The sequence below is a fragment of the Sylvia atricapilla genome, chromosome 1 (assembly GCF_009819655.1).
Source record: "Sylvia atricapilla isolate bSylAtr1 chromosome 1, bSylAtr1.pri, whole genome shotgun sequence".
NCBI lineage: Eukaryota > Metazoa > Chordata > Aves > Passeriformes > Sylviidae > Sylvia > Sylvia atricapilla.
Window position 1 is genome coordinate 21,314,845 of NC_089140.1, and position 26,656 is coordinate 21,341,500.

The window sequence follows — 26,656 nt, forward strand, 5'->3', positions numbered from 1 at the left end:
GAGCTTCATTTCAAGTCCTGGAGCTTCTTCTGGGAAAGCTAGGAAAAGGTTAAACACAGCAACGGCAAAGTCCATTTGTGCACCTGGACCTATGCTCATACATGCGTTTGAGGTGGCTAAAAGCATCTCTGAATTGTAGACACAGGTTAATTTTCTGTAGCCATGACAGATCCATGACTGCCTCTGTTATGGAAAACTGCGAAGAGACAGAACCTGGGAGGTAGAATGGGGAAGGATCCAGAAAGCTGAGATTTATGGTGGTGTGGTGGGTCCCCTAGGCACTGCTCTGATCTTTGGTGACTGACAGAGCTACACCTGAAGTAATTTATTTGTCTTTCTATCTTCCTTTCTTCCAATTTGTTGCACAAGCAACTGGGTATTTTGTCTACATCTAGCAGCAAATCTAGAGTCACTACTAAAGCTCCAAGGAGAGCTATGAAAATAACTTGGGCGTCCGAGTGTTTATGGTGCGAGATGGAAACACGGGGAGCCGGCAGAAGGCCCGTCGATGCCGCCGAGGCCCTGCGGCCGCAGGCCCGGCCCAAGGGGCTCCACGGGACGGACACGCCGGGGCTGGGCTCGGGCCTCCCGCGGCTGCGGGGCAGCGCCCACGGACGGGATCCCCGGGGGCAGAGTGTCGGGGAAGCGGCGTGAGCGGATGTCGGCACGAGGGGGCCATTGCGGGGCCGGGCCCAGGAGCAGCACCGCTCGGGCGTTCCGGGCCGGGCCGGGCGGGACAGGGCGCGGAGTCTCCCCACACGGCCCCGCCCCGGTCCCCGCCGAGTGGCGGCAGCGGACGGGCGGCCCCGGCGGACGGGCGGCCCCGGCGGCCGCCACCGCCTCCTCGTCCCCCGGCTTTGGCGCGGGGAAGGACCGCAGCTAGAGGGAGCTGCTCTGGACCGCGTCTGCCCGTGCGCCCCGGTTCTTTCACAGGCTCCCCCGCCCCTCCCCTCCCTCCTTCCCCCGTGATGGCGGAGGACAGCGAGTCTGCGGCCAGCCAGCAGAGCCTGGAGCTGGATGACCAGGACACCTGCGGCATAGACGGCGACAATGAGGAGGAGACCGAGCACGCCAAGGGGTAGGGGCGCGCTAGGGGAGCGGGCACAGCTCGGAGAGGCAGCTCCGTGTCCTCCGCCGCGGCAGAGGCCGGGCTGGAGGCGCCCGGGCCGGGCTCCCCTGATGCCCGGCGAGGTCCCGCGGCGGGGCGGCTGTGGGGCGCGCTCCTTCCCGCTGGCGGGCGGCCTGCGCAGCCCGGCCTGGCCCGACCCGGCTCTGCAGCGGCGCCTGCGCCGGGGCCGCTCGCTGCCGAGCCGCCCCAGCCCGGGCCGCCTCCCGCCGCAGCGTGCGGGCGTGGGACGGCCCTGCCGCCCGGCCCCGAGCCCCGTGCCCTTCTGCCCGTACGGGGAGCGGCGGGAGGCCGGGCCGGGCCCGAGCTGTGGGGGTGGCGGCGCTGGCAGTTCCCCGCCGGACACCGGCCTTGAAATCATGCCGTATAAGCGAGGGTAAATCCCGCCTTGATGTTGGCGCTTTAAGGGCTTGGGGGCGTTTCTGGGTATTTTTGGCCGTCGGGAAGCCCCCTGTAGCGAGAAATGCCCCCGTGTCCCCCCCGGTAGTTCCGGGTGGTTCCAGCTGAGCGGCTCCCGCGCTCACCCACATCCGCACCCACCGCCCGCTCCCGCCGGGCCGGGGTCCGGGCCGGGCATCGTCTGTGTCAGCATGTCCTGCAGACGCTCCTCCTCACCGTCACCCATTGTCCTCCGGGAGATGTTGCTTCCAGATCCACACGCTGTGGAGAGCAGAGCGCGTTTTAGCACGGCAGGAGCCCGGGCAGACGCTGTTGTCTGGTTGTAGTTCCTTCTCCGCTAATCTCGCGTCTCAGATCTTCCCACGCTGAGGATCAGGCGGTGTTTCCAGTTGCCTGGGGAGCTGGTGGGAGAGGCAGCCAGCCTAGCTGCGGCCCCTGCCACCCGCCCCGTGTTGGGCTGGCTGCAGTGTGGCTCCGTCCGGGCACGAGGCGCCAAGGTTCCGGCTCGCTCTGCAGCTTTTAGGGCAGGAGAGTTGGAGGAATGTGTTTCAAAAGTCGGTTCCATTTAACTTTTTCTTTTTTGAGGGGTTAGAAACGTGATTGCAGAGAAGGCGCTTTGTTGTCGCAGCTAGGAGTGGCTGGAGTAACCTAAAATAGAACTAGGTTAATCTATACAGTGCTACACAAATATCTTCCTCGTGAATTTGCGATTGATCTGCTGGAGAGCCTTTCTGTAGGTGATTGATGTTTGAGGATGGACTCTCTTGTCTCCTGCCCCTAGGATTTGGTTGACAACAATCTTAAAGGTGCCAAGATAAATCTAAGAGACTTTGGAGGGCTGACTTGTCTAGAAGGCAGGAAGGGGGAAAACTTTGGTGCTTGCTGCTCTGTCATTGAGTTAATGGCATGCACACTAAAATAATTGCATCAGAAATAATTACAGTAATATAAATCTGGGATACTGAAAGGGAAAAATAGTGTTTTGTTATCTTGGAGCTTTTGTTACATTTGTTTCAGTAAATATGTCACAGTTGGTGATTACCAAATACGTAAAAGTAAAGTCCTAAGAGCAGAGAGTTTTTACTTATTGTTCTTCATAGGAACCGACCTGGCATCCTAGTTGGGATTGTTTGCTAGCCAGGTAATCCCTGTCCAGAATTCATTTGGGTTGAATTCCTACTTGAGTTTCCTCTCCTGTTTGTTTGTGTGCGTGCCCGGGCTGTAGCTGTCCTCTGCAGCGTAGCTCTGCGTGTGGCTGTGCTTGGGCTGCTGTGACAGCCAGTGCAGTGTGTAAGGAGCAGCCAGGGAACAAAGAATTGCACTTTGGTGTGTTCGGAGTCACAGCTTGCTGCTCTACTCCAACACGACTCTCACTGCTCTCTAAGGGACAGCAGCTGCAGCCTGTATAGTCTTCTACCCAAAACTTGGTTTTGTTGAATATCCCAGATATATTTTAATGAGTATTTTTTAAAAAGCTGCTTTGTGCATCTGTGAATAAGAAAGTGAATGCTTTCAAGTAATGTGAAGTCTAGTTAAATTAGTGGTAGATCGTTCCAGTAGAAAAAGCCTGTTAAGTATTAGTATCTGCTGCATGAAGTCTCATATTAACTCTTGAATTACTTGATTTTCCTCTAATCTTTGAAAAATCTTGTTTGCTTACTCTTTGTCTGTGGGCTGAAATACTCAAATGACTTCCAGCAAATGAAAGGAGAAATCTCACAGCAGAGCATGCAAGAACTACTGTTGATCTGAGAGATTAACCTATAGTAATAGGAGTCTAATTAATTATTCTCTGTTTCCTCCCTGCCATTGTGTATTAATTCTTGAGGTAACTTTCAAGTTTACTTCAAGCTTTTATATTAGGTTTTATATACTTAAGCAATTTATGAGCAGTCCAATTACTTGAGACTATGACTGTGTCAACTGACTTGCTAAATTCTGCGTGGTCTCTATTGCTGCTGATCAGTATTTAATCCCATTCTATTTTAATTTGCACTCTTTTAGGAGACAGAATATTGTGTGTCAGTCTCTATTGGACTGTCATGTAAATTAAGTTATTTTCAAGATGTTTGACATTTGAAAATAGGTCCTTAGAATATTACCCACAAGAAAACAAGATTTTTACATATATATGACTTTTTTGTTTGGAATTTTTTTAATTTGCAGGTTTTTTGTGCTTGAGCTCTGAATGAGTACAGCAGAAAATAACCATTTTATAGCTCTCAGCTGTGCTAATGTCTTTGTCCTCTGATTCTGCTGCTGTTTTTTAGATGCAGGATTATGTATGTTGTGTGACTCATTGCTGTTTTCCTGTTCTGTAGTTTGCTCCTGCTAGACACATTGTTCTGTATTTTTTCTGTATTGTAATAAAGTGTGGTTTACAAAATATCTTTGTTAGTGTGTATGTAGAAAAAAAAGTATTTGTTGCACCTAGATCCACCCTGCTATGCCCAGCCTTATAAGGTCTCTCACATTCTAAATAGCTCCTTATGCTCATTGCCAGAAAGGCCTTGGGCAGAAAACATTTAGTAAGCAGATGAGAAAAAAGTACAACCTTTAAACAACTCCCCCAGCCCTCACAAATTATTTGCTTTGAATGTTTTAGTAGTATACCCCTATGATTATTGCTAAAAAAGGCCAACTTTATAACAAATACTGCTTCTTGATTTAAAAAAGAAGCAAATATTTTTAGGGTCGTGGAAGCAGTGCTTGGTTTTAGCAGGTGAGTTATATGTCTTGGAGTACAGATTACAGACTTGAAGAGTGAGGCAGAGGAAGCTTGCAGATCTGAGGAGTACTCTTGGGTTAGGGTTTAAGGTATTGCTGCTGGATTTTCATGCGAAAAGCCTTGCATTCTCAAGTATTGAAATGTATACAAATGAAATCTTCATGTGGAGAGATTCTTTGGCATGGCTGTTTGTTAGTAAGTGGAATTTGAAGGTTATAGACCCTTCTGGTCAAGACCTTTCTATATTGTCTTGGAGTGGTGGTAGTTTTTCACAGCCATGAGAAAGCCCTTTGCACCTAAACCTCCATTTTGTTTATGAACCAAGGGCAGCCCTAGTATAAATAATACTGCTTTAAAATTTTTTGAAGTCTTGCCCATATACATGAGACCTTATTTTTGTGATTAAAAAGATCCATGTAACATCTTCAGAAATGCAGCTTTGCAACCTCACTTACTCACAGAGAGAGAAGTACTGTGAAGGAAAGAACCCCACACAGGCCATTGCAGTTTAAAAATAAACATCTGAAGTATATGTTTGGTTTTAAATTTGAGAAATTGCTAACTTAAAATTACCATTCCATGTAACTTAAAACAGATGTTGATATGACCAAAGGCTTTCTGGGACAGCAGAATTTAGTGTTCAAAAACGAAATTCAAATAACAGTGAAAATTAGTCAGTGAGAAAGATAAACCGAGGGAACCAGAATGGTTTGACCACCTGAACAAGGTAATTGTCATGCTCCCCCTGAGTTTTTCATCTTGACTTTTCATAGATTTGCTCTGAGCCTCATAGAGTAGGTTTCTCTACCTTTGCCACGCTTCTCCCCAAATGCAGTAAGTATTCCCATTTTTCAGTTTAAAAACCCCCAATCCAACCAAAACACCACTACATGCAGGGAGAAGCAAAAGTATTTTTTTCCCACATCTATGCAAAACACCAGATGTGTGTACATAAGTGGAAAGGTATGTGGGTGGGATCATGGGCTTGCATTTGTGACTTGCAGACAAAATCATAAAACTGTAGGCCTGAGTGACTATCTGGGAGTCCTATCCATGGCCCGTTTCTGGGGCAAGGTTCAGGCATTTGGAATAAGAATAAGGTCTTTTGACCCTTCTGCCTCAACTGAATTTTGATTTGCATGTCACTTATGCTGGCATCACCTTTTTCTTATTCATCAGACTGACAAAATTGTCATTGTGGGTGCAGTTAAAAATATCTTGGACCGTGCCTGTTCTTGGATATAGCTGAACCTCACTGTATAGACTTGCCCTCCTGTCATTAAAGTTCTCCTGGTAGAAGTGTGTCTCCACTAGACTGACACAGTCAAAATCTTCCCAAAGCCTGACCCTGAATGGTTTTCTTTGTATAATCTGTTTTGATCTGTGTGGTGGGCTGGACTGGAGCAGATGTGTTGATCTGATGTGTGAAAAAGTTGTGTTTCCTGACCTAACAACTTGACGTGGTAGCACCGTCAGTTCTGTATTGTTTCTTTGCTTCCCACACGAGACCTGCCCTCGGAGTTGTGTCACTTTACAGGTGCAGGGTAGTTTGGAAAAAGAGATTTCACGCTTAAAGGTCAACTTTCGTAAAAATGGGGAAAGTTTTTTTCCTCCCAGCTTCTAAGTGTGAGATATAATTCAAGGCGTACTCATATAGGTGTATCTGACCAGACAGAGAATTCAGGTCTTAATCAGCACACAAGAATGTCCGAGAACAGCTTTTAATAGGAGCCTTTGGTTTCAATCTTGTTACCTTTGCACATCCTTTGTGCTGTCAAGTCCAGCACAATTACTACCAATTGAGCAACAAAGTTCCTCCCTTCCCAGCCATTCTCACTCCCAAGTTTAGAGCCTTTCAGTTCTTTTCAAGGCAGAGCATGAGAAGGACAAAAAATCCTGAGATGTTTTTGTTTTGCTTCTGCCCTCATTTGCTTGGTATCTCTGGTTGTAACTTGTGTTGGACAAATCTGTTTACTGAGTAGAAGTTTCTGTGTGCTGCCTGCTGCCCAATATCTGGATTGCAGGCATGCCTAAATAGTAAGATGAGTAGAACTCTATTTAAATCTTCTTTTTACATTGTGTGGACTGTAACAGTAAAAAATAAACTGACCTAAGCAGGAGACTTAACTCCAGTTATTTATGTGCATAAATAATTGCTCAGAATGATTCCTGGATAACCTGTCAAACAAAGATACTGGTATTTATTTTGCAACAGACAGTGTGAAAGATTTAAACCTGAAGGTCATAAACCAAGGACTAGGATTTCGGAAGATTAAAAAAAAATTAGAAAACAAGGAGTGTAGTTTTAAATGCCACATATATTTTACAGCAATTTACTTCTGTCTTTCTTATTTCCCAGCTGAAGAATATACATTTCTGTATGAAAAGGATCTTGAACTGGTCCAAGAGCCAATCTTTAGTTCTCTGGTTGTCCTAGTAAAATTATGGTTTGACTGGGGATAACAGTAAGGCTTGGCAAAGCTGATTTTTCTCCATAGCTGCTGAGCTTTTTTTTAGATCAATTGTTCATTATTTCACCAAACTAAATAAAACATTGACCCTCAGGTAATCCTAGTGAGCAAAATTCCCCTGTGGTGCATGTGACGCCGGATCCTTCTGAAAGACGAGAAGACAAGTGAGCTGCACTGCTCCAGCTCAGGGCTTGGTGCCTGCTGAGGGTGTCTTTTCAAGAGCAGTGTTTACTGAAACTGAATAGCCTGATGTTCAGCGTACAAACCCTTGGGACCCAGCTCAGGGACACAGTGGCATCATTTGTTTGCTATATGTGAGGTGTTACAGGGAAAGACAAGTTTGTGGACAGTTGTAGGAAAAAATAAAATACTTAAATGAATCTCAGCACAGGTGAAATAACTTTCACTTTCCCTCGTATTTTTAGGGACACCAGATAGAGGTGGTGAAGTCCTAGCTCTTGTACACGTGTGTGAGGTTTTACTGGCTTGTATTTATAACCACTTGCCAGGCTTCTAGGTCTGTTCTTTTGTTTAAATTCTGTACAAAATGAGAGCTTGGTATACAGGCCTTCGGATAGACTTAAATTTTATTATATTCCAAGAGTCAACACTGTGTGCAGGTGGCCAAGGAAGCCAGTGGCATCCTGGCTTGTATCAGACAGAGTGTGGCCAGCAGGACCAGGACAGTGATTATACCCTTGTACTTGGGCTGGTGAAGCCACACCTTGAATCCTGAGTTCTGTTTTGAGCCCTTCACTGGCCTCCTTTTGTCTGGAGCATGTCCAAAGAAGAGCAACAAAGCTGGTGAGGGGGCTGAAGAGTAAGTCCTGTGAGGAGCGGCTGACGGAACTGGGGTTGTTTGACCTGGAGAAAAGGAGGATCAGGGGGAACTTACTGCTCTCTACAACTACCTGAAAGGAGGTTTTAGCCAAGTGAGGGCAAGCCTCTTCTCCCTGGTAACAAACAAGAGGAGAAGAGAAAATGGCCTCAACTTGCACCAGCGGAGATACAGATGGGATACGATGAAAAATCTCTTCACCGAAGGGGTTGTTGAGTATTGGTAAAGAGTCCCTAGAGAAGTGGCTGCATGACCATCCTTAGGGTTATTGAAAACGTGTAGATAAGGCACTGAGGGATATAATTTAGTAGTGGACTTGGGTTAATACTAGGCTCAATGATCCTAAAGGTGTGTGCCAGCCTAAGTGCTGTGATTCAATGAAATTGTGATTCATTGTGGATCATGTAGGTAATCCAGCAGGATGCTTGTTCTGCAACAAAAGATTTTCTCCCTGCATCACTTACACAAGTCCATCTTTTGTTTCTGCAGCCTTCTAGTAAATGCTTCAAACTCTCTTACCTCTCCAGTGTGTTTGGTCTGCTCTCCTGTTGTCCATTGAGTAGCAACTTGGTTCTATTCTATTCTAAGGGCTGCGGTATTTACAACACTTCCTTTTTGGGAGCATAACCCAGTGTAACCTTGAATGTTAAGGACTTCTTGAGATTGATCTTTCACTACAGACTATTCTAAAGTACAGTAATGATCTCACAAAAATCAGTCTTTGCTTAGTTGCATTGTTGGGTTAATTGCAGGCTTTGGGCCTCCCAACTGGAGGGAGGGTGTTTTCCTGACAGTATCAGCTGAGACAAGGTATAGATGCTAGGACTGGTCATCATAATCTTGCAAGTGAGCATGTTACAGCAAATAATATGTCAATTATGTTGATCATAATAACTTTAGTTATGTTCTTCTGAGTTTTTTTTCTTTTTGTTTGTCCATATGATATCTGGGTTTTCTCCCCCTCCAGGATTAAACAATTATTTGTTGCATTCACATTTTTTCTTTTCCAGTGAAAAACACCCAAGCCCCCCAAACTCTGATATCTGTCTTCAGTTCCATTATGTGCATATGGTTTTGCTGAGAGATTAGCCTCTTGAAGACAATTTAGTGTTAACTGACTCATTGCCTTCATATTTTTGTTCTGTCTGAGAGTTGCCAACACATCCCACACTTTGCAAATTCTAATCTAATCTTAATTCTAAATCTTGATTATTTGTTAAATAAAAATCTCCTTTAAGAATAACTTGTGTTATCAATAGTCAAATTACACCAGAATACTCAAGTACAATTTTCTCTTCGTTGCTGGGACTTTTTTAATTAAAATTGACTTGACTGTGCTTATTGTTTTAAAGCACTAATATTTGGTTAGTTTTTTGATGTCTCTTATTGGGATTTCAGCAAGACTTTCATTGCAGCTTAGGTTAGGAACAAAATTTCCTGAAAACAGAATGTTTCATCTGGGTTCTTCTCAAATTCAGATGTATCTGATGGTTGAGCATGAAGGGGGAAAAGTATTGGGGCTCTAAGAGTTACTGAGTTTCCAAGGAGGTTGCTTTTCTCAGTTCCCATACTTTCTGTTCCTCTAAACTGTTGAATTTGGTAATTTTGTGTTTGTGCTGGGTAATGGGAGAGGAGCACTGGTTTCTATGTAGTGTCACAATTTGACATGAGTCAAATTGTCAAAATGCCTGGTTATGCTGCTGTCAGAGTATTCAACAAATGAGGCAGCACTTGCAGGAAGTTTTTCGTCAATGCTCTCAGTTCTCTCCTTCCTTCCTTTCTTTCCACTGCCTTTTCTTTACATTCAAACTACTGTTAGATTTTTCATATCAAAATGCTGCATTTTCCATATTTAACTTTTTTTAAATCTGAGGCTCCGTGGTATTGATTTTTCTCACTGCACATTCTTTGAATCTCTGGCAGAAGTCCTGGAGGGGATTTGGGAGCGAAGAAGAAGAAAAAGAAGCAGAAGAGAAAAAAGGAGAAACCAAATTCTGGAGGCACCAAATCAGATTCTGCATCTGATTCCCAGGAGATTAAAATACAACAACCTTCAAAAGTGAGAGCCTGGTTCTGTTTTAATTTGTGCTTGCTTTCTATTTTAATTTTAATTTGCGTGTTGCTCGTTGTAAAAGTGAGTTGTAAGTTCTGCCTTAGTGTGTGAAAATTAAGCAAACGGTTCCTGTCCTGAACAGAAAGAAGGAAGCCAAGACCTGGTGTTTTCAGAGCTGTTGTCACCACCACAGTGGCGTACCGCGAGAAAGGCAGAGGAGGAGTTCTGTCTTTCTCTTTCAGCAGTTAGAACTCAGGCTAGTGACAACCTCATTGCACAGAATCATAATCTGCAGTGGTAATGCTTTAAAATAGATTTTGTATTTGATGATTTGCCTTTAGTTTTTAGCCACCATCTAACTTGGCTTTGTGCAGCTTTGGTCACTTGTGCAGTATGAAGCGCTCTCAGCAGCAGCACCAGGAGGAGGGAAGGTGAGCCTGCTGTGGTAACCCAGAGTCTCTTTAGGGCAAGCAAGCAGTGTGTATTCCTACATAAAATGCGATAATCTCAAACATGGAGATACAGGCTTACGAAGAAAACAGTGCTGTGTTTTATGGCTTTCACTTTTCTCTAGTCACAAATGCATCAACATTGCCTGGGGGGTTATTTTGTGTTGCAGGTTTGTTTTGGACTACTATTCTGCTTTAGATTTTTTGAAAGCATCTTAGACTGCTGGTCTGGATCAGTGTGGAAAAATATATTTATTCTGTCTGCTACTCAAGTAATGCTTACATTTTGTATTATTGTGCTATATTAAATATATTATAGAAAACAGGCTTTTAGTGTTTGCTTGCTCTTGGTTGAAAAGACTATATCTTAGAGGAGAATGACATTGTACACCTTACCTCAAAGAGAATATATGCAAGATCATCAGGCAGAACTCAGTGGGGCTCCTGAACTCATTGAAAATGATTTTGAAAAAGGATCTTGAGGTCATGTGAGTTTGTAAACAGATGTATCAATCTGGAGATAAGTAAAGCGAACAGTGAGTCTCCTTGGCTTCTGCCTTCCTTATACGTGATAGTAGTATTAGTAGACCTTTTGAACACTGGCATGAGTGTAATCATAGCAGTAAATGATTGTTAGCATTGTATGCTTACAGTGACCCTGAGGACACTTCATTGGCCATCTCACAAGACTTCCATCTCTCACTATAATAAGTTCAGTTATGTAAGCTGTCTGCACTCAGACGAAGAAAGCTTGCCATATCTGCAATCTTATCAATCATCATTGTACTCACTAGTGGCCTACACAACCTAGTCACAGAATAATAGATTGGAAGGGACATCTGAAGGTTTTTTTGACCAACCTGTTGCTTAGAGCAGGTCCAGCTAGATTAGGCTGCACAGGCCTAGATCAGGTTGCTTGGTCTTCAAGGATGGAGACTGCATGATCTTTGTGAGTAACTTATTCCAGTGTTTGACTATAGTTTTTGGTTAAAAAAAAGCGGTGATTCCTTATATCTAAACAGATTTTGCTAGTTTGCAGTTTTTCTCCTTTGTTTCTTGTCCTGTCACTGTGTTCCTGTGAAAAGATTTGGCTCAGCTTTCTTAATACTCTCCCAATAGGCAGTAATAAGATTTCTCCTACTCTCTCAACCTTCTCTTCTTAAGGCTGAACAAACCAAGGTCTTTCATTGTCTTCTCCTTGTGTGTGATGTACTTCAGTCCCCCGTTTATCTTGGTGCCCTCCAGAGAACTCATAACACTCTGTCAATATTCTTCTTGTAATGGAGAACCCCAGACTGTAAGGTGTGACCTTAGGGGTGCCAGATAAAGAAGAAGACTTCTTGGCCAGTCTTACTGGTACTACCTAGTATGCAGCTGTCCTTTGCTGGCCAGCAGTCTGCTGGCTCATGTCCAGCCCTCTGCACACCTGGACCTCCAAGTTCTTTTCTGCAAGTTTTTTCCTAGCCAGTCCATGCTGGCCTCTGTCTTTGCATGGGCTTTTTCTGTCCCAGATGGAGGACTTAGCATTTGCCTTTGTCGAACTTGATTCAGTTTCTGTTTCCAGCTTGTCAGAGTAGCTTCGAATAGCTGCTCGATGTTTCAGCATATCAACAATTCTAGAAGTTCTTCCTCTAGATAGCATCTGTGCAGTTGCAGAGAAAGTATTCTTTGTCAAGTCCAAATCATTAAACGGTATTGACCCTGAGTCCTCTCCCTTGCATTCTTGAAAGCAGGTGTGACATTTCCTTTTATCCATTTATAGGAAACTTCCACCTATTGCTATTTTAAACTTAATAGATGTTAGTTGCACTGACATCAGTCAGATCCCTTAGCATCCTTACATGCATTTGGTCTGTTTTCAGGGATCCATGCATGATTAGTTTGCTCAACAGTCCTTAACTTTGTTTCTGACTTCTGTGGTGCACAGGGATATCCAAGGCCTGAGGTCATCCACAAAACTAAGGCAAAAACACTATTTCATACCTCAGCCCTGTTGTATGACAGGGCCATCTTGTGCTGTGAAGGTATATTTGCCCTAAAGTCAAATAAAAGAATAGAGCTGTATTTTCTTTTTGTAATTCATGTGAAGTCTGTGTAGGTTTTCCTTGCTTTCTATTAGAGGAAAACAAAAAGTGTTGAAAGTAAACTTCTTACTCAGGCTGATCTCTGAAGGTTTTGAAATGAAAGGGGGTTCCTCCTGATGTCTATTTAGTACCTGGACATTACTTACTATTATGCTAATAAGATATCTTTCTTAGGAACTTTTTTTTTTTTTTTTTTTTTTTTTTTTTTTTTTTTTAGATTTTCTGCCTTTTTAATGTAGAAGACATATTATACACTTTAAATAAATATACAGAATAAATTAGAGTATGTCAGCATTTATGTACTATTTCATGATGCACTGATGAGATGTCAGAATTCATCTTATGACATTAGTAATTTATGTCTCTGTTATCCTGATCTAGAAATAAGATAGGCTTTTTAGGCTGGAACAGTGTTGCTCTAAAGTGTGTAAGCCTGTTAATTCACAGTTGCTCAGTTGACAGGTGTTCAAGGCACACTTACAGGTGACATTTGCAGTACTTAAACAGGCATTTTGTTTCATTTATTTAGATAATAAAAGTGTTTATTATAAATAGTAAATGATGGGCTGCTTGAGCTCAAGGCACTAAGTTTTGCTCCTTTTGTGATTGAGGATACCAGAGACTCATCACCCAAAGTAAGCTTTACCATCATTATTACATTTATTTTATGGTGGTTTTCCAACACATGAATCCTAGAAAGAAAGTGAAATATGGAAATAGTAGTCCATTGCTATTCAGTAAAAAAAGCCAGTCTGGCTTGAAATCTCTGTGCAGAATTGCTTAAAATTTTCCAGTACATTTGAGACTATTCTTTTAGATGCATTATTGCACTGCATTCTAGGGAAACTTGAGCACAAGCATGCTGTTGATATGCCTCAGAACAGGACTTACCACTAGGAAGATAACAAAACAAACAGATTTCAAAAGAGAGGGGGAAAAATCCCTTTAGATTTAGAGGCTTGTTAACCATTATTCCTCTGTACTGTCCTTTGCAGGAAAAAATCTCATTCCTGTTACATTTACTCAGAGCGATCAAAAGTGAGGGTTCAACAGTTCAACTTAGAAACACTTAGGTTTATGATTTTAAAATAACTTTTCAACAGAGATTCTTCAACTTTTAAGTGGAAAGTGAGTTTGTGTTATGTTTGTCTACTTCAGTTAAAATTGTCTTTAACTGTCAGTTGTTGGCATGGTTGACATTAGCAGCAAGGTGGTTAACTCCTACATGTATGATGCAGAAAGGTATTATCTGCTCTAATAATTGCAAACAAATACAAGGCAATATAAGTAAGGTTAAAAAGCAGATATTTGTAGCACATCAGTGTATGTCCAGTTACTACTGAACCAGAGGAATATAAATATTATTTTATATTGTATATGTAAAGTACAACTTCAAACAACTCCATGTGTACCAATGATACCTTTATTGTTAAATACCTAAATTGACACTTTTTGGCGGGTATTTTATTGTGTTTTACCAGGGTAACAGGGAATATAAGAAGCATTTATTATTGCAATATAGCAACCTTGATGCTGCTGTATTTGTGTTAAAAATGTTGATGTTTCCTAATCATTAAACATTAAATGCAAGTGCTACTGACAACTAATTTGTGAAGTTGCTTGCCTGTTGCCCACCTTACTTTTTTCCACCCTCCTGTCTACAAACGTTGTACCTAAACTAACCATGATGACAAGAGTACCTGTAAGAATAGGTAACAGTAAAAAAAAAAACATGTTTGTACAACTATTCACAAAATAGATGTACTCAATAAGCTTCCTGTTCTGTTTGTCTGTGTGTGCAGAATCCAGCCATTCCAATGCAGAAGCTTCAAGACATCCAGAGAGCAATGGAGCTGCTCTCTGCATGCCAAGGCCCAGCAAAGAATATTGATGAGGCTACCAAACGTAAATACCAGTTTTGGGATACGCAACCTGTACCTAAACTTAGTAAGTTTAACTGGATCTGTGTGAAAGATCTGTCTTTCAATCACTAAAGAAATTCTGTGCCAGCTCTGTGGCATGTTCTCTAAAATGGGTATAAAGTTGGACTGTGTGTGGTAGGGATCTTTAGTCTTTTGTGTAGTTTATGTGGATTTCTTGATGTTTTCCAGGGAAGTGCTTGTCTTCCCCACAGATAATACGCAAGATACAGTGTTAATAAGTCTCATTCTGATGTCCTTTGTGAAAATGGGAAATGCTATTGAAATAGCGTTCTTTTGTATATTTTAGGTCTGAAATCTTGAACAATAAACATAGAAGTCTTTTCCACTTTAGGAGAAGTAAGAACTCTTAGGTAGTGACAAAGAGTAAACTTTATTTTTTTAATCATTATTATTTGTTTTGTTTGTTTACTTATATTTCCTTATTTTTTTTTCAATAAATGGATTTCCCATCACAGAAATAATGACTCTCCTGCCATAGGTCGCATTGTTTTCATACAGCTTTAAGTGGAAAATGGCACTTGTCTGACGCACAAACTCTTTTTTCTGCTGTGTGTTCATGTTATCCACAATGCACACTACCTTGAAGACATGCTTTTTCAGATTCTGTTCTTGATTCCAAGCGAGATGATGAGGTGATCTCTCCTTGCCTTTAAATTTGTAATGAATTTGATGAGTTATTTTTATACTGATCTGATCCCTGATAACACAGTTGGTAAATCTCATTGTTGAGGAAAGTAATTGCTAACTGTCTTTTGTTTTCTGCACTGCTTTCTGAACCTTCCTTTTCTGCTTTCATTATCTTCAGGTTAAGCAGTTCTAGCTTTTCAGTGTGAACATACCTTAGGGGCCCCACAAGTGAAACATTCTCAGCACAGTGGCTGGTGCTGCTCTGTCCTGCAGTTTTCTCTCCATTGCACTGGAGACTGGTATAGAATAAGCAGAAACAAGGTAGAGTCTAAGGCACAGGAGCACTTAGCTCACTGTCTCTCTCCACAGGCAGCATTTTGTGTTAATCTGTGGCTATGGTTTAATCTGCAAGCAATCTCATTTCTTCCTGACTTTTCTTGCATAGAGAAGTCCAGATCAGAGTCTCTGGATACACATTTTTTCCTCTGGATTGGATTGAATTGACCTGCCATGGCTTTTCTCTGTACAAACTCTATCCAAATACCTGCATAAAGTAGGGATAACAATCGTCACCAGCAATCTAGCCTAAGTGGAGAAAGACCCTAGCCGAAATAAGTTGAAGTATAAATCCAAACATGGCCATAATCAAGCTTTTCCAGAGCTAGTTCAGGTGTCTGTGCAGTAGTGCCAGGAGTTCAGTTCAGGCTAATTGATGTATCTTACAGCACTCTGGTAAAGAGGAGAGTCTGTCACTTGCAAGGCTAAAAAGGCCCATACAGTGGCTCAGAAAATGATTTGTTAGTGTTTTTCAGAAGTAATATGTTTTGTTGAATTTGGTCAGTGATGTTTTGTCCAACAATGTCTATGAATTTCTTCTTAATCCCAGAGATTTTTTTTAAGCTTTTCTTTATCTTCTGAATGAACAGATTGGGAAATCATCACTACTTGATATGCTTTGTGTGTTTAGGTGGAAAAAATAGTCTGTTAATTCAAGAAAATGCTGTAGGGAACTTTGCATTAAATTTACTTCAGAATCCTCTGGCTTTCAAGTTAAAAATATTACCAGTATGTCCTTTAGTTGCGCCAAACCTGCCATGAAGTGGCGGTAATATTTGGGCTGCTGGTACTCTTCAAAGTTTGCTTAAAGATGCTGATAATTATGACCTTCCAAACTGGATGGCAGGCCGTAACTATTAGCCAGGGTTGTGTATAATTTGGAAAAATACATGCTCAAAGGGATATTTGACTTTCTAGTTTGATGATGCTGACTATATGGTTGAGTGTTTACAGGTAAGAATCAGGGGGAAGGCCAACAGGGAAGATACCATGGTGTGAGTCAGTTCTAGACCTCCCAACTAGGATGAAGAGGCAGATGAAGTATTCTTTAACATCTGGCAGAAGTCTTACAATCGCTAGCTGTTGTTCTCATAGGGACTTCATCATACCAGGTGTCTGCTGGAAATAAAGAACAGCTGAGGGGAGACAGTCTAGGAGGTTCCTGGAGCGTGTGGAAGAGAACTTCCTGACAAAATTCATGAGTGAGCCAACTAGGAAGGTGCTCTGCTGGACCTGTTGTTTGTGAAAAGTAAGGATTTGTGGGAGATGTCCTGGTTGGAGGCCATCTTGGGCCCAGTCATCATAAAATGATAGAATTTTTGATTCTCAGAGAAGTAAGGAGGGGGTCAGCAGAACTGGAGGGATGACTTCGATCTGTTTAGGAGACTGGTTGACAGAGTCCTTTGGGAGACAGTCTTGAAGGGCTAAGATGTCCAGGACGACTGGAAGTACTTTCAGAAAGAAAGATGCGAGAATAGGCTGTCCCCATGTGCCAAAGGATGAGCCGATGGGGACAGAGATCAGTGTGGCAGGACTTTGGCTCATGCTGTTGCGAATGAGTGGTTTGGGCCACCTAAAGAATCACCATCAAAGATAATGGCAACAAGCAGGTCTTAATGTACATTTGTGGAAGTGCAGCTTAAGAGAGTTTGATGACAAGGTTCTCTCTATTACTTACTACATCAATGAAGCACACATAGCAAAACAGAATTAGCAGCAATTTAGAATTATTTACATTAAAAGTGAGGATGCGGGAAAGTCAAGGGTGCCAAGGATACAGGTGCAAAAATATAAGGCTACAAAAGAGTTTAGCAGTACTTAATTATTAATTCAGCATTTATTAAGTAATTCAATAGGATTTACACAATTATAAGTGTCACTTAATTATAGATTCTAGATAATAGCATTCCTACTATACTCAACTTGCATGCATGCACACAGGCATGGAGTTGTTTACATGCTTCTGTGTTCAAAGGTGCCTGTTAAAAATTCCCCTTGAGCCCAGTGACATACATTAACTCCCTTGCATTTCTCAGCAGGTAGGAGTTGAGCCTTGAGGAGTGGAGGATGTCAGCATAGGCCTCATCTTCAGCAGGTCTTTAGAGTATCACAGACCTGAGGGTTTGCAAGCTCTGAGAGACATCTCTCTCAGAGGGAGTGCAGCCCGCAGCGGTCCAGGGACCTGTAAAGGGTCTCACTTAGGACCACTCTTCATAGGATTGCAAGACAATTTGCTTTAGTCATCAGTAAATTCCCATCATGGCCATAACCCACACTCAAAAAAAGGAAGCCGAAAAATGCCATCCAGTAGCAATGGTACAATTTCACTTGGGTTACAGTTCAGGTAAATGGTGTTCCAAGGCTGTCAGGGAATAGCTGATTATTAGGGAATAACTGATTATCCCTTGTTCAGGCAAATGATGATCCTGATACAGTGTCACTCCCACCTTTACTGTGCTGGAGCTCCTGTTACAGTCAAGGGACAGTTCACTGCCCAGCTGGTTTGGTCAAGGCTTACTGGGAACTCCTGAGATCCTAGAGCAGGCCCAAGGATGGATGGGGAGATGCACCACCAGAGGGATTCAAGAGAGAAAATGAGAGTTTATGGCTTTTGAAGGAGAGGCAGGCAACTCATGAGGACTGCAAGGATGATGAGGTTATGCGGGGAGAAAGTCAGACAGTCCAAAGCCCATACAATGTAGTCTGACTTAAAGGACAGTGCTACAAGAAAGACATTCAAGTGCTGGATTGAGTCCTGAGAAGGGCAACAAACTTGGTAAAGGGTCTGGTGCACAAGTCTGATGAGGATTGGCTGAGGGAGCTGGGGTTGTTTAGCCTGGAGAAGAGGAGGCTCGGGGGAGACTTTATCACTCTCCACAACTACCTAAAATGAAGTTGTGGCCAGGTGGGAGTCAGCCTCTTCTCACAGCTAACAAGTATTATGACAACAGGAAATTACCTCAAGGACAGCTGTGCCAAGGGAGATGGGATGTTAGGAAAAATCTGTTCCCTGAAGGATGGTTGAGAATTGGAAGAGGCTCCCCAGGGAAGTAGTGGGGTCACTATCCCTGGAGGTATTGAAAAGATACGTAGATAGGATGCCTAGGACCATGGTTTAGTGGTGGGCTTGGCAGTGTAAGCTTAGTGATTGGACTGATATTAATGCTCTTTTCCAATCTAAATGATTCTGTGATTTAATAGCTGCTGCTCCTTAGAAGAGGAACAGCTGCAGTTTATAAGTGTATACTGAAGACTGGAGCAGTAAAGTAAAGGAGGAGAAGAAAGCATGCCTTTGAGTAAGATTTTTGGAACCCATTTCACATACCACTAGTATCTCTTAAATTCCTTGGCCTTGTTATGTCACATGCTCCTGAGTAATCCTGTTGAGTTAAGGTCTGTTCAAGTCAGTGGTGAACAGGATCTGAGGCATAGCTCGTTAGCTCTGAGTACGTGTTTTCACTATGAGGCTGTGGATCTCTGTGGCTGGCTAAATGCTGTCTGGGTGCTGATAAGTTGTTGTCTCTTGTGTTATGAAATGCAGGGTTATCAGTTGAGATAGAGTGGTTCTGTACATATCTATAAATACTATGATGAGATAGTTATTAGTCTGAATGTGGTCTATGAGAATGAGAAGTAGTGTAAACTAATAATGCTAATATTTTCAGCATTTTTTAAAAGCTTCTTGTTCCATTCAGATAATTATGAAGACATACATGATGCATATTAAATGCAGTTTACAGAGCTGTTAGGAAAGCTAGCAATGTAACAGTTTTTTGGGTTTTTTTTTTTTTCCTCCTCCTCCCTCAAAAGATGAAGTTATAACTTCACATGGTGCAATTGAACCAGATAAGGACAATGTCCGCCTAGAGCCATATTCTTTGCCACAAGGTTTTATGTGGGACACACTGGATCTTAGCAATGCTGAAGTTGTAAGTAGAACAATTTTTGTATGTATCTAAAATAATTCAGGTTTTTTCTGATTGATATGTGGATAAGTGTTTGGATTTTTTGTGTGTGTTTTCAGCTGAAGGAGTTATACACACTATTAAATGAGAATTACGTAGAAGATGATGATAATATGTTTAGGTTTGATTATTCACCTGAATTTCTTCTGTGGTGAGTAGCAAGTTCCACATTCTGTTCTGGCTGGAGTTTAATGAAGGGTGTTTTTATTACATCTTCTTAGGCAGTAATTTGTAATTATTTCTGTCATCAATTCTAGGGCATTACGTCCTCCGGGCTGGTTACCGCAGTGGCACTGTGGGGTTAGAGTGTCTTCAAACAAAAAACTGGTAGGATTCATAAGTGCCATCCCTGCAAATATTCGTATTTATGACAGGTAAAATGCACCAGTACTTTTGTGTTTGTAAAAGAATAATGCCACAAAACAAACCTTAAACTGGTATCCATTGCTATGGAAAATCTAAAAAGAGAGAATGAGGTGAAGAACATCAGTATTTATTTAGGGAATTTTCTTAGTGATGGATGATACAAATAATACCGTACAATTTTCTGACCCTGCTGAAAAGCATTTATAGTTGATCAGCTGGACTTCTTGGCCAAGTCTTCATACACTGACAAACATAAAGCATTGTTGCATAAAGCAGCTGACACCACGTGGCATTGCTTAGATGCTATACTGTATCTTAAAGTAAAGCAATCAGTTAAGTCTTGATAGAGCTCTGGTAAAGGACTATTGCAAACTCCTTAGAGATAGCTTATTGCAGTTTGTCATAGATTAGTGTTCACTGCAGATGTACTTTGTCACAGACAAGTTTATTTTACTTCAGTATCTTCTGTCACAGTATGGAAAACTGTAATTATAAAAATGGAAGCATGCAATGTGTAACTCTCTTTAATTTTTCCACTGCTTAATGTCTCTTTAGTGTGAAGAAAATGGTAGAAATCAATTTTCTGTGTGTCCATAAGAAACTGAGATCTAAACGGGTGGCACCTGTACTGATTCGGGAAATAACCAGAAGAGTGAATTTGGAAGGAATTTTTCAGGCTGTTTACACGGCTGGAGTGGTACTTCCCAAACCTGTGGCCACTTGCAGGTAACCTAGGTGATGTTCCTAATAATATTGGTTCCTGTAACAGTTATTTTTAAGAAAATTTAATGTAATTGTCTAAAAACAGTAAACGCATAAAATTCAAAGGTATTACATGTTGTGGCCTTGACTAACGTGAAGGCTGGAGTGTTTGTCAGTATTGGTTTTTTTGGTGTTGGGGTTTTTTTCCCCCCCTCCCCTCCCAGTGCCTCAGACAAAACAGCTTCTCTCACTAAAATTTAATCTGTGGTTTGTTTAGCATACTTTAAATGGACTAACAGATGTTTCTGTTAACCTTCTGGTGGCAGCCATGCTAGCAATGACAACATTGCGTACCTGTGTTTTTCAAGCAGCCTGTGTCCATGCTAGGACACTTCCCTGTTAACCTGCTTGCTTGCCAGAGATGGCAGAGCATTTCTGGTAATTGTATGATTTGCCTTTTTGTGAAATACTTTCATCTTCCCTGGGGAAAGGAGGACTTCATTTGCATTGGTTAAATACAGGAACACTACCATATGGGAAGAGTTACAGTCAAATAAAATTTCATTTGCTTGGAATGGATTTTATTTCTACTAGGAAAAGTTCAGTTCCTGCACTTTTAGTCGAGCTGTTCCTCCAGACTTCTGGAGGACAGAGTACCTTTTGATTTGAAATTGTTTTGTACCTATCAACACCAAAGATCTTGTAAGTTTCTCTAAGGAATGATGGGGGAAAAAAAAGGCTACGCTGTGTTAGAATAACCAGAGATGCTCTGTTGCACAATGACTTCCCAGGAAGGGGGAGAGCTCCTTCAAAAAAAAAAGCTTAGACATGAGCATAGGGTTCTGTCTGCACAAGAAAATAAATGTTAGTATGTACATATGGTGAGTTCATCAGGGCTGTGACAAATGCTAAAATGTTTAGCCCTGTCCTTACTCATTCTGTATCAAAAAGCATTTGCTTAGATTGAAAATACTGTGGTAGGAGGCTTGTTTTAAACCTATTGCTTGGATATAGCTTTTCCTTAATTTTTTTGTTAATCAGCCTTTTTACAGACACAGTACAGGCTTGCTCAAAAACAAATTTGGAGAGTAGAAAAGGAGCGAGCAAGAAAGCAGGGCAATGGATGCAAGTGACACTGACACTTGAAATACTATTTAAATTCATTATTTGGTTGTATTTCCAGGTATTGGCATCGATCACTAAATCCCAGAAAATTGGTGGAGGTGAAATTTTCACATTTGAGTAGAAACATGACTCTACAGAGAACAATGAAGCTCTACAGACTTCCTGATGTAAGCAGTATGACTTCTAGAGAATCCCCACAGTTATCGTGAGGCCCAAAATAACCTTCCATCTGTCTCTGACAGCACAGGCTTTTCTGTGTAAAGGCAGTGCATGCAGGACATAAAAAAAAAATAATCTCTGGTTGATGAAAAAGACCTTAAGGGCTATACTAAACAGAAGAGACTTGCTGGAAATCTAGATCTCTGGAGAAAATACAAATTTTGACCTAAAATCCTTAAACAAAGGAAAAAAAAAAAAAGCCAGAAAGCTTGACTTCACAAACATGTGGGATTGAGTTGGAGATGCGTAAGGCTATTCTCGGTATGTTTAATCTGGTAAGAGATTACTGGAACAGAAAATCAACAGTTCATGCCTTGAAATTCTCAGAGAAGTCCATCAGCAACTTGGCTTAATACAATCGTATTGTTGATTCCACTCTAATTCACATTTTTTTCTGTACTGTCATAGAGCCCGCACTGAGCAGGCTCAGGAAAAGCCACTTCAGTATGTTGTGCACTGTTAGTTTGCATGGTCTAGCAAAAAACAAAGTGTTCTGGCATAGAAAATAGTTAAAAATACTTTTTTCTCATGTTTGCAGCTAATAGTTCAGCTTGCAGAAAGCCTTAGGGTGCATTTCCATGACAGGGCAAGTCACTGTAAATACTATGTACTTTTTTAAAAAAATCTCATTGCTGTAATTAATAGCCTGTAGAATGAGGTATGGAGTATGAGGTTTATGTCTGAAAAAATTTATTTGCGTGTAAAAGCTACATTTTGAAGGGATTGCAGAGTATCCCTTACCTGTACCTTATCAGTAAAGTTCTCTTTATTTAAACAAATCCTTTCTTCTGGTTATAAACAGTGCTTTTTTCCTTACTCACTCACACTTTATAATGATTTATCTGATTTTGCAGAACTATGTCTGTTGCTATATTTAACTTGATGCTGCAGATTCTCTTACTGCTCAGATAGTTGAGCAGTAGGCTGAACAGCCCTTGGAATAAAGCACATGCCATACCTTGATTTGTACTCCTGCTGCTGTCAGAGAGCTTCGTTTCCTGCTCTGCCTGGTGCCACCTGTGCCTGCACACACAGCTTCTCCCTTGCGTGCAGGGCAGCAGTTTGCAGAGCTTAAGAATTAATAACCAAATTAATTGGGTTTTAATCTTGGACAGCTAAATATAGCTTCCATCAAATCTTGAAGACATTTTTAACAGTCTGAAGAGTGCAATATACAATTCCAAGTGTATGTTTTGCTGGCAACTCTAGTAACATTGCTTATGGAAAGAACTCAGGGGGCCAATAGTTTAAGGATCTTGTTAGTAGTACCAAAGGTGTAACTGTAGAGAGTCATTAGAAATAGCAGTTGTATCCCAAAGATTTTCCTTTATCATAAGCCCCAGTTTCAACAGAGAAGTGAATTAGGGATAATAAGTAATATATCCTATCTCATCAATCAAATATAGCTAAGGAAAACATACACTGTACATAGAAGTGCAAATAGAAAATAGGTGCTTTCAAAATCAGCTTCCAAAACTAAGTGATGTAGGAGTCCATATACCTCAGGATTTTCGTTATTTTTAGGTTGGTTTTGGGAGCTTCTGAGTGGAAAAAAAAAAAGATTTCATCTTGGTTCTGATATTTTCTCTTTAGGTCTTATGCTTTGGATTTATTTGGAGGCCTTTTCTTTTTTCCTGAGGAAGGGATTAAGTTCTGTTGAGGCTCTTTTCCTCAGTTTCAGGCTGTTACAGACACTACTGTAAAACAAATTTGTCCGTTCAGACCATGCTGTCCTGTTCTGAGCACCAAACACTGTTTCTTGCATTTTAACCTCTTTTCTTAGTGTCCTTGGAATATCATTGCCACTAGGAGCTCATCTCCCTTTAAGAGAATTAATCATTCCTAATCACTTGAACAGCCTGAATTAAAAAGGTTTTCAGGTGTAATAAATACTGTAATTAATAAATATCACCCTCCCTAAAGGCTGTGCATGTACCTATAGATAAAAAAAAATAAAAAGTGTTTTTTTTTTTTTTCCTGAGTGTTTAATCTCTTGAGCAAGGAGTTTTCTGGAAGAAGTAAAATTCGTCTGTGTTCAGAATCAAGACAGGAGTATGTTTGTCTCGGTTGTCTTTTCCTGACCAGCTGAGACCCTGATGCTGGACAGTCACATGATTACATGCCCAGTCCAGCAGAGAAACAAATTTTAGCACAGTTCTGTACACTTTCCCCTCACCTCTGGGATTGCAAATAGTCACTTATTAGTGGCCATTCTGAGCAACACTGGGTGGGGGGAAGATCTTCCAGCCCATCTACTTTTCCTCCATCCTTCCTGTATGTAAGGTGTACACCCGTCTGGAATAAAGGCATTTAAAAATATAGATGATGTGTTGTGGTGGAGCCAAACCATAGTCCCAGGCTGCCTAGAAAAACAGGAAGACTGAAATGTAATACACAGGTCAGAGCTATGGCCTTGATGTGCCTTGATTTCTCATCTGGGTGCTGACTCCCAGAGCGTGTGAATAAACACCTCCCCCAGAATAATGCCTTTTGGGCAAAGCATAATCAGCTAGACTAATTTCAGGCTTCCAGTAATCAAGTCTCTACCTGGCTGCTCTTGCAATCGACTTTGCTATGATTAATGTGGTACGTGCCCAAGTATGTAGCTCAGCCAGATGAAGCACGATAAATGAGCACTGAAGAGAGCAAGCATTAGCCTCCCCAAAAGGAAGTATCCAGGAAGGCTGGCAAAAGATGGGAAGAAAACTTCAATCACTTTCACTTGTTTAAACAATAATTGCATAGTACTAGAAGGGGCTATTTTTTTTTTTCCTTTTCTGATGTTTAAAGTTGGAAAAATAACTTTATTTGTTAAAATAGGTTTTTAATTTCAGGCAGCTGTAAGTTATGAGAAGCTTTCTTGTTAACAGAGTAGCAGTTATGCCTGTATAGAAGGCTAGCAAGAAAGTTTACAAGTGCTAAAACAGGTAGAATATTTTTTGTTAAATAATTTCTAATTAAACTTAATCAGCTGACATTTGTGTATAGCTTGGTGTAATTTCCATAAGTTTGAATTACCTGTGTTCTTGTCTTGAGATTACTTCTGATATGCAAGTTTCTTTGTTTTGTTTCTGTGTCTTGGGCCCCAGGTAGTTTAGAAAAAGATAAGAAATAGATTGACCTAAAAAAAACCCACATTAACTGCACAAAGTGTAGGCAGTTGGTGATGGTATGTCTTTCTCTGGAGAAATGAAGCTGTTTCAATAATGAAGTAAAAAGATTGAAGTGCCCCAGACTGTCTCAATAATTAGAAGAGAGGGAATTCTGATTGAAAGCCTTTTGTGAAATAGCATAATGAATTAGGTGGCTGGAATAAAGTAGGCTAATAATGAATGCATTATAGCAAGTGGAGTGACTCTGCAACCTACTTTCAGCCTTTGCTGTATTTGCAGTTTTCCTTTCAACATCTTAACATTTATTTTTCGTTTTTTTTACACTAAGGCCACAAAGACTTCAGGTTTGAGACCAATGGAACAAAAAGATACTAAAGCAGTACAAGAATTAATCAATACTTATTTGAAACAGTTTAATCTTGCACCTGTGATGGATGAAGAAGAGGTGGCCCACTGGTTCCTTCCTCGGGATCATATTATTGACACTTACGTGGTAGAGGTAAAATATGCACTAACATATATGAATGTGTGTGTGAGTACCACTGACAGTAGTTCATATCACCATCAAGTTTTTGAAATGCAGGCAGTATGAAATATGTGTGTTATAGGTAGAATTTGATACCATGAGTACAAGCTTTGTTCTTTGTATTACATTCTGTTAATAAGAAAATATTTGGCTGTGACAAACTGCAGTGCTCTTAAAATAGAATATCTTAAAGAAGAATTATGAAATATCAAAATATCACTATCTTGTCAAGAACCCTACATATTTTAAATCAACTGCATTTCTTGATACTTTTTTACAGAGCTATGACATGATACTAAGCAGTGGTCTTCAAACCTCCTTTTCTAGGGAAAAGGAAAAATACTGCTGTGACTGACAAAAGGATGGGGTTTGAATTGACTATCATTCTCCCAGGTGTACATGTTTCTGCCATACACCATTACAAAATTCTTTTTTAAAAAAACTAATTTTAGAGGCATAATTCCCTGCTGGGGGAATTATGTTTTTTTGATAGTTTACTTCAGTTTTTGTCCAGTAAAAAAAAATGTGTATGTATATGTGTCTGAATTTGCATATATATATATAGATATATATACATCTACCACCTCCACCCTCCAAAGAGTTGGCCATAGTGCTCCTCCCAAAATAAGGAGTGCAGAAATAGATTAGCATTTGGATTGGAAATCTCCCAGACACATTTGGAATAGGTGCACTAAAGCTAGTGGAAAGATACACCCTTCCCTTTAAGTCCATACATTATCAGTTGTAGACAGCATATTTAGCCAGTGTATTACTTTGCTTAAAGTGATAACATTATTTAAAAATGATCAGCACTAACATCCCTAAATCTTCTCTTCATAGAAGCCTTAGGTTGTGAAGCTCAGCATTCCCATACTGTAACCTGAATTTGTGCAGGAGCCTCAGCTGAATTAGGAAACCTAGAGCTGCTGGAGATGAGTGGTCCTGCCCATCAGTTTTTATTGTCCAAGCTTAGCTTTTTGCTTACTTTGTAGTGGGTCTAGTCCTCACTGGATTTTTCCATGGTCTAATTTAATAGTCCCTTGTTTTTTCTCCACTCCTGCTTCTCCCTGACCTCTGCCCTACTCCATGAGTTGGTTTTTGGCTTGCTTTGTGAGTTGAAGCCTACAGGAGAGTTGCACAAGCACCAGGATTAGCATGAATGTGACATTAACAGTGCTATATTAACTAAACAGCAGAGTCTTCACTAACTTGTTTTATGCTGTCTCTTGGACTAGCTTTTTACTATACAAAATGTAGGTTTGTTAGTGCTTAAAATCTTCTTAAGACCTGTGTGATCTGGAGAAGCTACTGTCAGACTTTTAAGTCATCTTTATTATGTACAGATCTAAAACCTTAAAATACTCTGTTTAATTTATGAGTTAATAGTTTCCTCATTCTTATTGAATTTAGTGAGTGACTCAATAACTTTTCTGTTCCTTGTAGTTAGTATTACTCTACTTCAGAATCTGTACCTGCTCTAAGACAAAAGCTTTTTTGCATGTGGTACGTTCAACTGTTTTACTTTTTACTGTAGAAGTACTGTGAATTTAGGGAGCCATGTGAGGTCCTTCATTGAACTCTAATTA

General features: G+C 41.0%; 1 protein-coding gene across 1 annotated transcript in view; it reads left to right on the forward strand.

The window, feature by feature from the left end:
• The first annotated feature begins 834 nt into the window (after positions 1 to 834).
• NMT2 (N-myristoyltransferase 2) overlaps positions 835 to 26,656 on the forward strand; it is a 31,723-nt gene continuing 5,901 nt past the window's right edge. The window contains exons 1-9 of the mRNA XM_066316806.1: positions 835 to 1,078; positions 9,486 to 9,621; positions 13,951 to 14,095; positions 18,865 to 18,983; positions 19,079 to 19,170; positions 19,277 to 19,393; positions 19,941 to 20,111; positions 21,271 to 21,379; positions 24,873 to 25,043. Coding sequence (XP_066172903.1) covers positions 969 to 1,078; positions 9,486 to 9,621; positions 13,951 to 14,095; positions 18,865 to 18,983; positions 19,079 to 19,170; positions 19,277 to 19,393; positions 19,941 to 20,111; positions 21,271 to 21,379; positions 24,873 to 25,043 — 1,170 coding nt within the window. The 5' untranslated portion in view covers positions 835 to 968. The remainder of the gene's footprint in view (positions 1,079 to 9,485; positions 9,622 to 13,950; positions 14,096 to 18,864; positions 18,984 to 19,078; positions 19,171 to 19,276; positions 19,394 to 19,940; positions 20,112 to 21,270; positions 21,380 to 24,872; positions 25,044 to 26,656) is intronic.